Here is a 16,647-nt window from a genome sequence, read left to right as displayed (position 1 = left end):
GTTTTCCTCAAAAAGCAACATCTTTGTGTCCTACAGCAGTCTCCTGGAAAACCATTTCGGCAACCATAAAATCGGAAATACGATGCATGGTTGCCACAAAGTACAGTGTTATGCATATTTTAAGTCTATCTTTATCCAGCTTACTTACGCAAACTACTTTTATTTCAGAGTGCAAAGACAAGCGAAAATATTTGTGCAAGCATCCTAACATAACCAAAGCATGCGATGGGGAAAATGCTTTTTCTGGCCTAGTCAATTTGTACTGCCCTATGACCTGCGGCTCGTGTGAGCCTTGCAAAGACGTGGCACCACGATCTTGTGTTCCTGGTATGTGAAAGAATACAAGTCCACTTTCTGTGATATTGTAGACCAATTGTTTTAAATATTTACATGGTGAGAGATTTCGCTTCTTTTTTTCAAATAGCAGATTCTTTTTGTTTCAGGTTCATATCCTTGTGAAGACAGCAGCAGATACTGTAAATATTTCAAGCTCTTTAACTATTGCACAAGAGGGCCGTGGGCTTTCTTAGTGCAAGAGAAATGCAAAAAATCATGCGATACGTGCACACCAAAACACTGCAGAAACACTATTTCGTGGAGAAACCTTACACCCAAATGCTCAGATCGTAAGTGAACTTTACTTTAGTGAATATAGAAATTAAAGATAAGTAGGCTACGAAACTAATAATTTCTGATGTAGTGTAGGTACAATCATGTTGTAGATTTTATGCTCTTTTTAATCAAGTTAACCAACTGGTTTGTTTATTTTGCAGAATGCCGTGATGAGTTGAATGGCTGCAAAGGTTTGGCAGAAAGAGGATTGTGTCTCATCCATGAAGACGTAAAAAGGCGATGCCCATCCTCTTGCGGAGAATGTACTCCTTGTAGACGGAAGTCAGTTGCCAATGTGAAAGGAAGAGAAAACTCTCTTTCTGAAGATAATGAGCTTTTATCGATGATGGCAAAAATGACAAAGCCTCAAAGAACGACAACCGTAGTTCCCAAATTTAAAGATGAATCCCAATCTGATGATCTCTTGTCAATGATGGCAAAAATGACGAAACCTCAACGAACCACGACAGAAGCAAACATAATCAACCAAGACTCTCATTTTGAAGGCGGCGACATTTTGGATATGATGGCAAAGATGACAAAACCGCAGCGAGCTTCTACGGAAGGCCCAAAATGAAAATATTATCTCATCCTTTATTCAACTGGTCAAAAACACTTTTAGTGGTATCAGTTCCATCTGTATAGATTGTCATCGTGATCGACTGACAAAGATGACACAGTCATACATAAAAAAGTCGTCATTTTGAACAAAAAGTGGTAGCAGCTGTTTAAAAAGATACCTTTTTTAAGCTTATATATAGCCTATTCAAAATAGTCCTAACTATCCGTTTTTTCAATTTATCTAGATGTACATATTCTCATGCTCGATAAATGATTGCGTACTACTTTACATGAGCATCATTTTACATCTATCATCATCTACTTTACATACATCATCAACGTTTCTTTATCAATTGAAACAGACTTACTCTAGTGATGTAATTTTGTTATTTGGTCTTTTGTTGTAGGCCTATGCAAGAAAATGATTGAAAGCTGTAAATGTTCTGAGCCGAACAAGTATCCTTTTAGGAAACATTTAATAATATAATTTCTTAATATCTTTAATAGGCCTGTACAGTAATTGGTAGCAGATCAGTAAGTTACAAACTTTCCGTAAACGTTTGTTGTACTAATTGTACAAAACATTGTGTCTTCGCGATACCTTTGTTACGAATCGAAGCTTGTAAACATCTGTTGACAATGACAGTATGTAGCCTAATACATATAATAAAGCTAGAGTAGGCTATAGTATGTATCTTCTTCTTCAACAGATTGATCATGTTTGATCAGCTGTGATCTCCCATATGAACTGCCTTCATTTTGTTCTGTCTTTTGTTTTTATTAATGCTTCCAGCATGCTTTTTATTTCCGTAATTTGCTTGATATTGTCAAGATATTTCATTTTTTGTTGTCTTTTTCTTGTGTAGGCTGTGTATTGTGTATTTGTAGTGTGTTTAGGCTACCGCAATACGTTACGATTTTTTTGTATAGTAGCCTACAATATGTAAGCATAAGGCTTTTTTCATTTCATAAACATTGTGATTTAGTCTTTTTTCTATGCCTGCACAGTTTTTATTTTGTAAAACCGTAACAGTTTTAAATTTAAAAGTAAAACTGTTTTAAATCCAACTGTAAAATGACGTTTTATTTTATGTTTGTTCGTAAACTATGCGGAAGCAACTTTGTGGAATAAATACAGTTCTGTGTACGGGAAGATAGAATCGTCATTTTGATAGATACCAAAATCACTAATAAAGTTTATTCCAACCTGACCTTACCAAAATGTCTTCGAATCCGTACCCGATCTGGAAAAGATCTGGGCCGGCAAAAGTAGTTGTCTTGTTTGATTTCCTTAAATTGTTTTGACATGCAATTGTAGCCTACATCGTTAACAAATCTTTAAAACCTTAAAGAAGCTGTAAACAATTTGACAAAAAAGTGATTTGAATTGGAATAAAACAAAGTGGTCAGCTTTGCAACAAAAATAATCAAACTTTTAAAATGCTTGGTCAACAGGACGGATTGGTGGCTTACTACAGCATATAGCGTTGGAGAAGTCATACATTTAGAATTAAGCAATGGTTTAGCAACTTTATGTTCTTCTGCTCCATTCAAATTTGAAATAGACTACAAAAAGGGGGTTGTAGCCTACTCCCTGAAAGCTAACACGAAAAACCACCTTTCCTTTTTATATTTGTGTTTGAAATGCAGCATGTTTATCAAAAAATTGCCTACAGTTGGTGTGTTTTCAAATATTTTCAGATACGCTTCTAATGGAAACTATGACAAACGTGGCAACAATTCCTTCGTGAATGAAATAATTCCACATTTTAAAAAATCAAACCAATAAAATACTTCTATTTACAGTAGAACTACAAAAATATAATTGAGATACGATTGTTTCTAAGTGAATTAACTGAAAACTATGTGGGCCAACAAAGAAGTGCAGAACACTTCAACGGTTTAAATACTCCAGTTAGTGTTGCCCACGTTGACGATACAATATTTTTACAATTGGAGTTTGGTCATGGCGATCAAAAGTAGACCGCCATGGGTTTGGTCCAAGTCTAAATTGGATAAAAAGCCAGTCGCTTTTGAAGTTGTTTAGACTCTTTAGAGTAATCATGATTTTGCAAGGTCTACACTCACACACATGACCCGCTACGTCCACTGAGTCCAACAAGGTTGAAACGTACAGTCTCAATGAAGCCAGTTGTACCGGGCTACCGGGTGCTTTGTGTAGCAAGGCCACCTAATAGGGTGCTTGCACGTCAGGCCAGTGGCGGCTCTATGGGGGAAATGGGGTGATCGCCTCCATAAAGCTTGGAAAAGTAACTTTATTCACGGTGTATTTGCTAAATTGGATTAATGTCGACAACGTCATCATTGTGGTTTTGTTGAAATCACCCCAACCAAAGGCTGCTTGCTGGATCAGGCACTGCCCTCCTTTGCCAAAAGTAAAAATCGTTGTTGCCCACGTACTGTACACTTGCAGGTAACATGACATTTTTATACAAAGATAGTTTAATTTTAAGCTCAGTGGTTACGCGCCTGGCTCAAGATCACGCGGCGCTGGTTCGACTCTCGGGGTGTGCGCTTGAGCAACGCACTTCAGGACTGTTCTCCATTCAGCGGAACCTAATGAATGGAATAATTCCCTGGCAAAGAAAAAAAAAGATAGTTTAATTTTGGCGAGCAACAAAGCAAAGTCCATTTTTGATAAATTACTTACTTTACGGGTTTCCAATTTGCCTAATGCGAAAATGCACCTGAAATCGTCACCGGCAAAACACAGAAAACGAAGAGACCAAAACCAAGCGGGCGATAATACACGTCAACAAATTTGCAAAAAGACGGTTCCTTCTTTTCCTAATTTGGCAAGCAAAAACTTGTCACGCTTGAATGAAATCAGAAACCCTAAAACAGGTAAGCGAAGTCGGGACTTCATCAACCGACACAAAGTTTTTGGTTTTTCATTGATGCAACAACTAAAATTGTCGTAAAACAGCAAATAAAACTGTGTAGATATTTGTCGCTTCGGTAAGCTGCTTGCCACGGGTGTGTAACTAAGCAGAACACATTCCTGTCCTGCATAGCCTACGTTAAGCTGAGATCTTTGTTCCGTATTGTTGAACAAACAGGCTTTTTGGGTCGTGCGCAAACTGCAGGCTTTACTTGTGCCATCCACCTTTTTATACTTATTCGACTCGTGGGCTGCCTCAAACTGAGATAATATGCCGAAGAGAGCAAGAACAATGACTTCCAAGATGAGTCTTTGTTCCATCTGATTCTTGGAAAGTTCTTTAAGCTGAGAAAACCGGGGGAAAAGGTAATAAGATCTTTATAAGAAATATTGAGATATGTGCTCATGAAGTTTATAGTTAACCTAACAATATTCAAAACTTGTTAGTTGAAATATTTAGGAAACATTGGGCCTATTGAGTGCAGAAGAATATGATGTCATTTGAAAATGTTAAATGTTTAGCTTTAAGAGCGGCAAAATGAAAATTATTATTTTTCTACTACAGTAAAGCGAGTAAAGAATTTTACAACTATTTTTTGACAAACAGTATTATGTTTTTTTATTTCAGAGACTTAGACCATGTGTAAGTAAGTAGGCCTACGGTAAATGTTTACGCATTATTTCGAAGACGTTTTCTACTAATGTAGCAAATTGTAAGCGGAAGGGGTATGAGATAAAATTCACAGCGGCTGGCAAGCAAATATAATTTAGGCTAAATATAAATATATTCGACTCATACTGCAGTTCAAAGTTTTCTTTTGGCATAAGTCTTTAAATCGTGTAATTAGTAAAGTGTGATCAAAATACTTTCATGAACGAATCTACTACTAATTGATACTACGTTTTTAGATGTTAGTAGTAATTTTGTGTGGCATTTTTACACGTGAAGTTCGTTGAGTTTAATCTTTTTTTTTCGGATTAGTAAATGGTGTTACAACTACCGGTTAGTGCAGTCCATGGACAGTCTAAAATCAAATGATCAACCCTTTTTTGCCTGATTTTTTCGCAATTTGGACAAATTGGTGTGTTTTGATGGCCCCATCGATGAAGAGTGGTAGCAGTTCGGGTATGACGAAATAAAATTCTATTGTAACTGACCCCTTCCTTTCTGTTGCTTGTCGAAAAACCTGGGAAGGGTAGCGTTAGATCGTCGATAATGTCTCTACCATATGGTCGATTTTTTAGATGTTGAATCAATGTAAACTGTGCAGGCTCTTGTTGATGACATTTTCCTGCTCAAGGGGCGTGAAAAAACGTGCAATCTTGTGTGACGACCTTTAGAATGTTTGAAATACCGTTTAAAATTAAAAACGCTAAACGATACGTAGAATCAATGTTGAACAACATCAATGAGTGGAAAAGCACAATTCGGCTCAGGTGATATAGATCAGTAACCTTTACCTGTGATAACCTTTCCCACTGACAACGTTTCTTTTTTATTCACTGCTTTAACGTCTGCAAACGTTGATTTAATGTAAAAAAAGGGCAATTTAGTTAGATGGGTGGCTGTTAACTTGGTGGTAAGAGTCAGATTGGGTGAGGTGGTCTAATTTGTCACGTAGTCAATTACATTGTCACGTGACATGTTAGCAAAAGATGCAACGGACATATTGTCTTCAACATGGCGGACCGGAAAACGACGGCTTACTTTACAAAGGGCGAGTAGTACGTCGATCTCCGGACGATGAAATGAAGAACTCTCACTGTCCGTTGCTCCATTGCACAAACAGCAGAGAAAAAATCCCGTTGTTTATTCTTTCTGAAAGGTAAGCTCAGCCTGCTCTAAAGTTTTTTGGCGTATGGGACCTATTCAGAGTGAAAATATCTGAAAAAAGTTTTAAAACCTTTTAGTTTTACAAATCACCGTTGGAGTTTTTATTTTGATGTTCAAGATAAGAATCCGAAACGGAAAAACCGAGCTCAATCTCACCAAATTGTAGGAAAAAATAACGGAATTAGAATGTAGCCAACTAACCATAGCACATTAGTTTATTTTTGGTCTGTTGATTTTGTTGTTATCTAAAAAGTATCATCTTACCTTTTGTTAGCCTACTTTCTTTTTATGCAATGACTGTGAAAAATATTCAGAGCATTAAAAGATTTGTCGCCTAAAACCGGATTAACAGAAATTTCGTCTAAATATCCTACACTGAGAATAGCTAGATCTGCTTCAACTGGTTTGCTTAGGCTAATAATTTTCTGCAAATATCATAAGGAAAATCCCAGAATTTTTTACTTATAATCTAGAAACAAAAATTTAAGTCACTAAATCTCGGGAATTTTTGAAACTGACACCCTAGTTTTTAAAACCTAGTCTTTAAAACCTTTTTGAGACCAAGATTTCCTGACATTTTGAAAGGCAGTTTGATCGCTTATGCTACAACATAGCTTACAGAAGAACAGTTGTAAAGAAACAACTTTTTATAAGAGTCAATAACAAATTTAATAAAATCATATGTAGCCTACAGTATGTCAAGGATTGACGACAAATGTTTAATGTAGCACAAAGCAATTTTAAGTTTGCTTCCAAACCGCCAATGCTTTTGTTTCTTATTTTCAAACGATTTCAAAAAAGCAATGAAAGCAAACCATAATCAAAACTCTTCATACAAATAAAAAGGTATCTCCATCTCCAGTCAAGATGAAATGCAATCTTCATAACTGAAGGTAAATAATATGTACGATTTAGACAAAACTTCGCTGCCATTTGGCTTGGAGTTGATCAATAAACTATTTTGCTATTGCAAAATGTTATCAACAATAATATCATCAAATATAAACATAATTATAAGTTATGCTAAAATTTTTAATCCAATCTATTTTTTGTTAAAAAGTTAGCTTTAATATTTTGTTTCACAGTCATCTCACTGTGTTGCAAAAGAAGTAGCTCTACGTGCAGCACAAAACACGAACATCGATTAAACTAAGAATTATTTAACGAACAAAATTTTACTTTATTATCATATAATATTACAATTTACAATGTCGCTTTTAGATGTTAAAAGTCTTGTGAGAAATTAATTGTACAAAAATGAAAATCGAAGACATAAATACGAATGACACCATAAATTTTAAATTTGACTTGATACATTTAATCAATAAGTTTCAACTTTTGAATATATGATCCGTAACGTAGCACAAATCATTTCAGTAAATCTGTGTGTTCAAGGCAGTTTTTTAATCACTATGCTTAGTCCAATTCACTGTTTATCCAATCTAGATAATATTCCACTTGCGTGTAGATTCCCGGGGTGGTACCACCGCATCCTTTACCCCAAGCTGTCACCCCAGCCAAGTACCAACTGGCGTTGGTACCTTGGGGGGTTCTACGTCTACACTGTAGCGGTCCGCCACTGTCCCCCTGTACGTACAAACAGCAACGTGTCACCGTCTGAAGAGTGTGGTTATAAAAGTGTCAAAACGTCAGTTTAGGGATAAAAGCCATCACATATTCATATTATTTCTGAAATCAAGTTTTTTTGTAAAACTTATGGTTTTTCTATGATTCTAAGTTTTGCAATAGCACTGAGTTTGCTATGAAAATCCCCTTCGCGTTACGCGCTTCAACTCAACCACAATGCGACTTGAGCGCTTTTAAAACAACATTTTACAAAACCTTGTGGTTTCGGAAGAAAATAATTCACCAAAATGTAATTTAAAATGAAAAACAACTGTCTCATTTTATGTTTTTAAAATTGCTAAAACAAAATTGAAATAATCCGTTTTATCAATTGCGCTTAAACTTCAAATCCAGGTCTGGTCATACAAAAGATCTTATAAAATTGTGTAAATTAAATTAGTTATGCACAAAGCAGTGAAGGTAAGTCGGATAATAACCTAATAATAATATGGTCAATTCGTAAATTTAAAATTAAAGTTGAAATAGGCCTACAGTCGTCACAAAACGTTAGCAGGCTTATAGTAACAATAACTTCAAGCAATGTTACCCTTTTAAAGACTCCAAAATCCGTTGACAAAAATTTACAAACTTTCACAAAGGGAAATAGCCTACATGTTTGTGTATCTGAACTCACTTGACAAGTATCTCTCCCATTACCCCCCGCACAAATGTTACTGGGGGGGTCTATAGCGTTGGCAAGGCCATGATTTTCTAATATCCGTCTGCACTCTGCATCACTGACGACCTTGATTTCCGCCTGATGGAGATTTGGAGAATTTTGTTGCTCTTCAGTTGCTTCATAGGCTAAATTTCAAAAGCTTTTTTTAATTTTGGGAAGCAAGACAACATTGTATGAAACATAAAAAGTCATAAAAATGCCTATTCTCTGGTTATTTCAGAAATAGATTGAAAATATATTAATTAGTTTCATAAACACAATGTAAAAACTCAAAAAAGCATTATATCAATAAATAATACATAAATTTAAAGACAAAAATTTGTATTTAATTTTTTGAAATAAATGCGATTTGGCATAAAAAAGTTGTTGAAAAGATAAGGGAAAATTTTTCTTTATGTTTCAAGAGCTTTTGTTCAAATAAAAATAGAGATGATAAGTTAAATCACCTTCACAAAAAAAAGAAAAAATTTTCAGCAGCTTTATGATGCAATTTGTTTTTGCCGTTAAATTTTTTATAGCTGCGTATTAAAAAACGCAAAAATATTATTTATTCACGTTTTTCGTCTGTTGTTAAATAAAGAAATTCATTCAACTTATTCAATATAAAATAATTTAATATAGATTTTTCGTATTGCTGCTATGTTTATGGTCTTCTTAAACGAACCGGTCGCGCCCCATCCACTGACAACACAAACGTCATCGTCATTAGGGACTTCCCCCTTATTCGGAAGACATATTGGGTGGATTTTGCTGTTGTACGGTAAGCTCTCTTTCACCTGCAATAAGAAGACATCTTTGCGTGTGCAACAAGTAATCACCGACTTTCTCATAAACACATTCACTGGGATAACTAAGTCTTTTTCGACATAGTCACCCTAGCGTTGACGCTAGTCTTTTATGCTTTTGTCACATTTCAAACGCAAACAATATGCTCATATTGTAACCCTATAAGGATGCTTCAGTTGCAAACCAACTCTTATGCCAAGACGATCAAGAAACAATTAAGTGATAATGAGCTAGTCATTAAACTGTGCATTCGTGATCACAGGTTTTAACCAAGGAATTACTGACTATTTTCATCTTCCTTGAATTCAGATTAGGTTCGTACAAGTCATTCAAAACAGTGCATTGTTTCTTCTATAGAAAACATATGGCAAGTATTACACTGGTCAGCACAGCTTTTTACGTCTTCAGGCAGTTTACTATCTGTTCATTCTTCAGGTACATGCAGTGCTTGTTTTTTTATTGATGGTAGGATTTTAGTTCTTATTCTGCAATGCGTTTGGCGCTTTTGTGCACCCCCAACAGTAGGGTGGAGTGAAACATAGGTTAAAAATGAAAGTTGATAGAATCAATCTGTAATAGTTACTAAAAGTTGTGATGTGGTAAATGTATTCACATGCTGAAATATTTTTGATTTTGATCAACGTTTACGTCTGCCGCAAGTCCATTGAAGTTTTCACTGGTATTTTGGAGCTATGACGTCATCACAATTAGCAGATCGTCACTTTTATCTAACTTCTACCTTCGGTACTTCTATCTAACAATATCAGAGTTGTAAATTACACATAAATCGTTGCAATGCAGTGGAAAATACGTCTTTTAGAACGCTTGTTGCATGTATATGATCAACTGATAAGAAAAAACACGGATTTTAAGCTATTTTCTTCAAATTTCTGTTCCTTTCACAAGTTCATCACCACAGTTTAAGCAAGTATGTGCAATGAAGGTAAAGCAAACTACAGTAGAAAAGTGTTTTTCTTAATATGACAATATTGAGATTTCGGTTGCCTGTTTACTTTTGATCCCATATAAATATTGTAAACGCTTTTTAAATCATCAGCTTATACAGTACATGGGCGTTGGCAGAAATATTGCAGGGGGAGGGGGCAAACATCTTTTAAGCCAAATTTCATCTTGTGAGCTACAACGAGTGCAACGTAGCTAAGTGTATTGATGAAATGTAACGTAAATTTGGACGGCACGAGCGAAAACGTTACAATTAAAGATATTTCCAAGGCATACTTAGCGATAGTTTCCGAAAGCGCGAAAAAATAGTCCTGGAAAAATGTTGGTTTATTTCGAAGAAAATTGGATGAAAAAGATATTATCGCCCAAAGGTAAGAAACATTTTTGAAAGTATCGTTTTCATAAGGAAAGAAACGTTTATAAAACCCAAATCCAGGGGGACAAGTGCCCCTCTCTGCCGACTCCCATGAGTTTAAATCTCATTAAGCACTCCATTTGCCAAAAACTCTCGTTTTGTATTGAATACAGGCATTTCTAATTTTGACTGCAGTCTACTTCGAATGAATCCTTCCCGTTGTTTCTGCCCACACTCCGCAGATGTTGCTTCAGTAACGAGGCGCACGGCCCCTTCCATGGCTTGCGTGTGACACGGATAGCTAGGAAATTCAAGCTCTGGAGCTGCAGCATCTTGAATGAAGGACATTAACTGACTGTCCGGTATGTCTCGAGTTAGCGGTAGTTCATATCTCTCTGTATGCTGCCAATCAATCAGTTCAAAGTATTCGTTTGCTTCAAAGATCAAGAGTGGAACTTTAAAGAGACGAATGGAATCTCCATGACCTTGTTTTCTGGAAAGTATCCTTCTCAGTGCTAATTTTCTGTTGTACAGACGTTCATCTACCAACATCCACAGCAATAGGTTCTCTTGGTGAGCAAAAAAGGCATTTCGGTTGATACCAGGGACAACTATTGCTTTTAGTTCAGCGCTAAGACAGCGCGACTTTTTAACTACGTGAAACAAAGTGTTTAGCTCCTTTACAGTAAGTAGTACAGGAAGGTTGCGTTTTCACTGCAAACCACGTTGGAGCGTATAACTTGGCAATGTAGGCTACTCCACCAAAAGTTTCCTTGCTTCAGTTGTCCCATTAGGTCATGACGATGTCGCCGCCAATGTGCGGGTTCAACTATGGCAGGAGAGACTGGCAGCCGGACCGACATTGGCCAATATGGAGCTCACACCCATGGAGAGCCTTCCTCCCGGAAAACGTGAACCGTGGAAGTATTGGCGATGCCTCAACCGCTTAAGAACTGGTATTGGCAAGTGTAAAACCTTTATCTGACCTAAAAGCAAGGTGCTCTGCACAGGATTTGGCCGAGTTCAACGATAGAGCAAGAGCCTGCGTGATGCTCTGGGCTACGGCCGTGTGATACACGATGAAGAAGACCAACGCTCTCAGATTTTACAGGGATTGTTTCGTGAAACATAAAGCTTCAAAATGCGATTGGTTGTTGTCAGCCATCTGGAGTGATTCATCTTTCTTGGATTACAATAGGCAAGCTTGGCATCACAACGCCCTGAGCTAATTGCTTTACAGATGCCATACAAGTACAGTAGGCTACTGCTGGTCTGTGCTTAAGCTCACGTCAATTGAAGGCAGTTGAATATCAACAGCCTCAAACTCTGTGACTGGTAAACCGTCACAGTCTTCAAGTTTTTTACCAATGGAGCCAGAAAAACTTAGTGGACCAGATGTAACTCCATCAAGATAATGCATCAAGTGTCTCAGTGGTAATTCATTAAAATGCAACAGACATACAAACCGCTGCAATGGCTTTTTCAGGCCCTTTTTAAGAATTGCATATTTCCGATTATGTTGCTTAAATGGACTAATTGAATCGTAAGAAATATCCTCTATGACGTCACATGCGATGGTTTTGTTGCGGAAAAAAATCTGAAGCAAATTGTGATATTTAATCAGCACATCCCTTGTAATCTTGAACTTGCTTGCGGCAGACGAAAACTTTATTTTAAAACGCTGAAATTTTCAAAGCTTAATAGTCAAGCCACACTACAACTTTTAATCGCTATTACAGAGCAAAAATCAAAATTTTCTTTTTTCACTCCACCCTACCCAACAGTCCATCAGCACTTTATGTTCAGCCGCACTCCCTTAAACATTGTGATCTAGCGGAAGGCGATTCTAATACAATTTTACAAACAAAAAAATCTTTATGGCTTGTTTCTCTGTAACCTTTTTTGCTCTGCTATTACCAATTTAATATGAAGCCACGCAACAGCTAGTCTAACTCTAGAACTTTTTACTAATTATTTGTTTTGGTAACCTACGTTGATAAATACTAACCACTATGATAGCAATGTCATCGAAGTTAGAACTTGTTTCTGAGAAGCCAGGGTGATAAACAACTTTCTCCACATCGCTGATTACTAAGTCGGTCGACTCGTGGTGATTTAAATCTGATAGAGAATGAAGTCCGGACACAATCCGCATGACTTCTTTATCAACAGCCCTTAAAAGAAATTATAGTTGATAACCAATAATATTATAGCTCAATTTACTTTTATTTTTACAAAACCACTGCTAAAAGTGTAGGCTACATTTTTCTAAATTTCAAACTAAAAGCAATAAAACTGTTTTGCATTTCAACGACTGATTTCAACAGCTTAAGTAAAGTTTGTGATGCAATCGATTTGGTTTATGTTACTACAATAGCCTACCCACGTACCCTTTTTCCAGGCTAAAGACGCAATGAGCTGCAGTCAAAATAACTTTTCCGGAGATAATTGTCCCTCCACAAGATACTGCAGAATTGATGAGGAGTAAAACCTGCCGGTGCAAAGAAAACATGATGACTTGATTGAATAATTCCTTGAAATATTATCAATGGGCTAATAGTGTAGATAGGTTACAGTGTTGCATAGCCTATTTTAAATTGCAAAGGCTTTGAACGACGGATGGAGGCTGAACTTGACAGAATGACGTGTCCCTTTGTTATTGAAGTGTCATAGCCTTTATATTGATTGCTCCAATAAATGCCGTTGAATGGAAATCTTCCCTATGGGTCATCAATTACAGACCTTCAGAGTTGAACCAGTAATCTAAGACTAAGTTATCAGACAAAGATAAAGCAAAAAATCAAAGATGACAGCCTGTGCCCACCCACCCACCCTTTATCAATCAGTTACGAAAGATTGATAAGTTTATAAGAATACAATGAATGGGGAACGCAAGGAGTTTATAAATGAAACGCTCAGTCCTAACAACGGTCAGAACTTGGCATGGGAAGTACACTGGAAAAAACCTTTGTTCCCATTATTACAGCAAGCTATAGGCCTAAAGTTTTAATAGCATCGCTGAACTTGTTGAACCGTGCTAGGTTTTGAAATTTTTTAAAACATTACAACATACAGTTGTCTAAAGTGGGATTACAGATACAGTTGGCTATCATGGGATTACAGATACAATAACACCACTAAGATATACCTGCCATGGCCAACTGTGTGGCTTAGCGGTACTTCCTTCCGTTATCTTCTTAAGACCGGTAAGATAAGGAGATAAGTCTTGAACTCCACAAACGATTCGTTCTGAAAATGATTTCACATTTTGTCTAGTTTAAGCATACGTCTGATAGATATACAGTAGATCTAAAGGTAAAAAAATCACATCTTCATGTCACTTTAAGTATGAAGAAAGAAGCGTTCTTCCCGGCTATCAGCACAAGACTGAGCACTTAGGCTATTAGTGCAGCGAGTAGTTGCCATTCGCTAAGCACAACGGTGTAGCTTCCACGCTAGCTTTTTAGACCATCCAATCAACTATATGTTTCTCGGCAGCCGATTGTAGCAAGAATTGACAGCGATAGACACCGTATTTCGCCCATGAGGCTCGTCAGTATCGCACAACTAGTTCTTACCACAAGGGTATTCGACCGCCCTTTTCTTTTCACAAAAATAAGAGTTAAACTGACTGGTAAAAGCGACGGTCGAAAACCTTTGTGGCAAGAATTAGTGGTGCGGATACTGACGAGCCAAACCTCATATTTTTGTCTGACTCTCTTCACAAGTTTGTCGTCAGATTAAAGTCAAAACGAAGAGTCAGACGAAAAGTAGGCCCACTGCAACTTGAGCAATGACAAACCTTCTCCTGGCCATATTCAATTTCCGTCTTACCCAATACCCATGGTAACCACAAATCACCTTTTTAAGTAACAGATTGAGTAGAAATTTGAAAAGACACCAACGGTTCATGTTGTGTGTCGATAAAAACATTTTCTGGTGCCTGGTTGACATACTCACTATAAGGACTGCCTGCAGGTTTGTGCGCCAAATTTTATCGAACAATAGACTAGCCAACATAAAATTTGTTTAGCATTTTACAGTTTTAATTAAGCAGCCTATATCCATAAAACTTGCAGATTTCAAACAAGGAGCTTAAAAATCCATGTGAAAAAAAAGAACATGTTTATTGAGAGACTTTATTAAATTTGGGATGAGAGAGAGATGTTTGTTTTATTTGCCTTTCTAATACGAGTCAAGAAAAAGAAACACAATTACATAAAAATCAAAATATATCAATAGAAAGGTCTGGCAGCACCGAACAACATTGCGGTTAACCAGTCAAGGTGCTGCCTCACGTCAGGCTTCATACATTGCAGCGTCATACATTTCAAACTTTACATTAGCTCAATCAATAAACAGCATGATTGAACAGTATGAGAAGTAAAATTTGGGTTGGGAGGTTACTTCTTTCAACTGTCAACAGACGAAACTCGGCAATAGCGCGGCATTTAAATGTCGTGTTGTTGCTGAGTTTTGTCTGTTTGCAATCATTTGTATAAACGAAAAAAAAAACATTTGTTTGCAAGATCCTACATTAAAAGGCTCACTTTCAGTGTCATCTCCTGAATTCAAGCTGCTTGATGGAAGGTTACCATCCAAATTTCCTAAATCATCACTTCCTAATTCCCAATCACCATCTCCTCCCGAGTTACTTGAGTCATCGAGGGGTTCTTCCACAATAACATTAATGCCAAATTCGGGGAAAAATTCCTCCCAGAGATCAATACCTGGATTCCAATCCAGCAAATCTTCATTCCAGTTGTCTTCAGTTGGTTCTTCTGCATGATTAGTTTCGGGATACCCATCAGCAATGTGTTGCGGAAAAAGATAAGGATATGCAAAAGCGGTACGGAAAAGGGCCAATGAAAACACAAAGAATACGTTGGCTGCCGCCCAACGGACCTTCACACAACTCATTTTAATACAATGTTGTTTTTGAAAGAAGTTTATTAACCTAGTGTAGGCGCCTATGGGTTTGGGAGTAAAGTAATTTTATACTGCCACAGACGGATAGACAACAAATTAATGGGATTGAATAACATTATCGTTACTACAACAATACGTTACAAAGAAACATTAAATTTAAAGGTTTTAGGCAAAACTTTATGCTCTCATAAAGAAATGGTCGAATGAGAAACCAACAACCATGTATCCCTTTCACATGTTTTCGGCAAAACTATCAGGTAGGCTATCTTTTGTTATTTTCATATTCTAAAATAACAAAGATACCTGATAGTTTTGACGAAAACATTTGAATAAGCTACATAAGTGCTCTTCAAGTTCAGCCTTTCTGTCTTCGGGGAACCCCTGATTTACTTTCGCGTTTTTCATGCATCCCCACTAACAAAAACTTAGATTTATGCGCCTTCGCACTTGTTCGTGGCATAACAATGAAAAAGTGACACAACAACAATCAATGTTTCTTTTTCGCCATTGACTGCACTCAATCTAACCGGCCCAATGATCTACAAATTCAGATTGACACATCAAAAATACTGAAACAATAAATTAATTTCCCTGGAAAGTGAGGAACCGTTACGGAACCCTTTAAACAGGCGGAACCCCACCACATGTTCCACGGAATCCCTGTTGAAGAGCACTGGGCTAAACGGTTGTTATTTTTTTTTTATTTTAATAATTTTACTTAATTTCACCAAAGCAGTCTGTTGTTGGACAACAACTAATAACACTGCACGTGCTTTTGCGCTCTGAGACTATTGAACTACATATGACGTCATTTTCCCTATCCTGTACAACCTAGGTCATCAACGGCAGTATACCAGACAGCAAAGCAGTCATTTTTAACATTGATTCAATATCCTAAAAATGACGTCTTAGACGTAAAATCAATATTAAAAACGAGTGATTTGTAGTCTGGGAGAACCCAATGCAATAATTCCGAACCACGCCCATCAGATCAGAGCGTCATGCTGAATGCTATTTCAAAAGATCCATCAGAACGAAAAGTGGACTAAGAAACTTCGTTTTGGAGTCTGGAAAGTTATCTTCTACCGTCGCGAAAAGCTTTCTCAGCTTAAAGAGCAAACCACTATTAGTCATGACAGCAAAGCATCAACTAGAATCATATACAGCCCACCCAGCTTGCCCAACTGACATATGAATCTCCTGGAGTAGGCAGCTCAGCTATTAAATAAGCACGCTTTCTGTTGTGGTAGTAACAACACGATAATATTGACATTATCTGAGGTGAAATTCTATGCTATCGAATACAAAATTGCAAAGTTTGATAGTGGAGCTGCGTTTACAAAGATTAAAAAACAATAAAATGTCATTAACATAAAATATTTCAGTGACGAAAGCATTTA

At 36.9% G+C, this 16,647-nt stretch overlaps 2 protein-coding genes across 2 annotated transcripts; one reads left to right on the top strand and one right to left on the bottom strand.

The window, feature by feature from the left end:
- The first annotated feature begins 201 nt into the window (after positions 1–201).
- Positions 202–2,320, top strand: LOC145767488 (uncharacterized). The gene is made up of 3 exons (XM_082579321.1): positions 202–327; positions 444–626; positions 774–2,320. Exons 1-3 carry the CDS (start codon positions 270–272, stop codon positions 1,187–1,189), a joined length of 657 nt encoding a protein of 218 aa, XP_082435447.1. The 5' UTR covers positions 202–269; the 3' UTR covers positions 1,190–2,320.
- Positions 2,321–7,325: 5,005 nt separating this feature from the next.
- LOC145766508 (chymotrypsinogen B-like) lies at positions 7,326–15,238 on the bottom strand. The gene is made up of 7 exons (XM_082578233.1): positions 14,869–15,238; positions 13,467–13,567; positions 12,709–12,809; positions 12,327–12,492; positions 8,879–8,990; positions 8,170–8,339; positions 7,326–7,496 (listed from the first exon to the last, which is right to left on the bottom strand). The coding sequence occupies exons 1-7, from the start codon at positions 15,236–15,238 to the stop codon at positions 7,326–7,328; spliced, it is 1,191 nt and encodes a 396-aa protein (XP_082434359.1).
- Between the last annotated feature and the right edge of the window lie 1,409 nt (positions 15,239–16,647).

Source organism: Aplidium turbinatum, chromosome 3, assembly GCF_918807975.1.
Source record: "Aplidium turbinatum chromosome 3, kaAplTurb1.1, whole genome shotgun sequence".
In the NCBI taxonomy this organism is placed as follows: domain Eukaryota; kingdom Metazoa; phylum Chordata; class Ascidiacea; order Aplousobranchia; family Polyclinidae; genus Aplidium; species Aplidium turbinatum.
The sequence above is the reverse complement of the archived record's forward strand: the minus strand, read 5'-3'. Positions and strand labels throughout refer to the sequence as shown.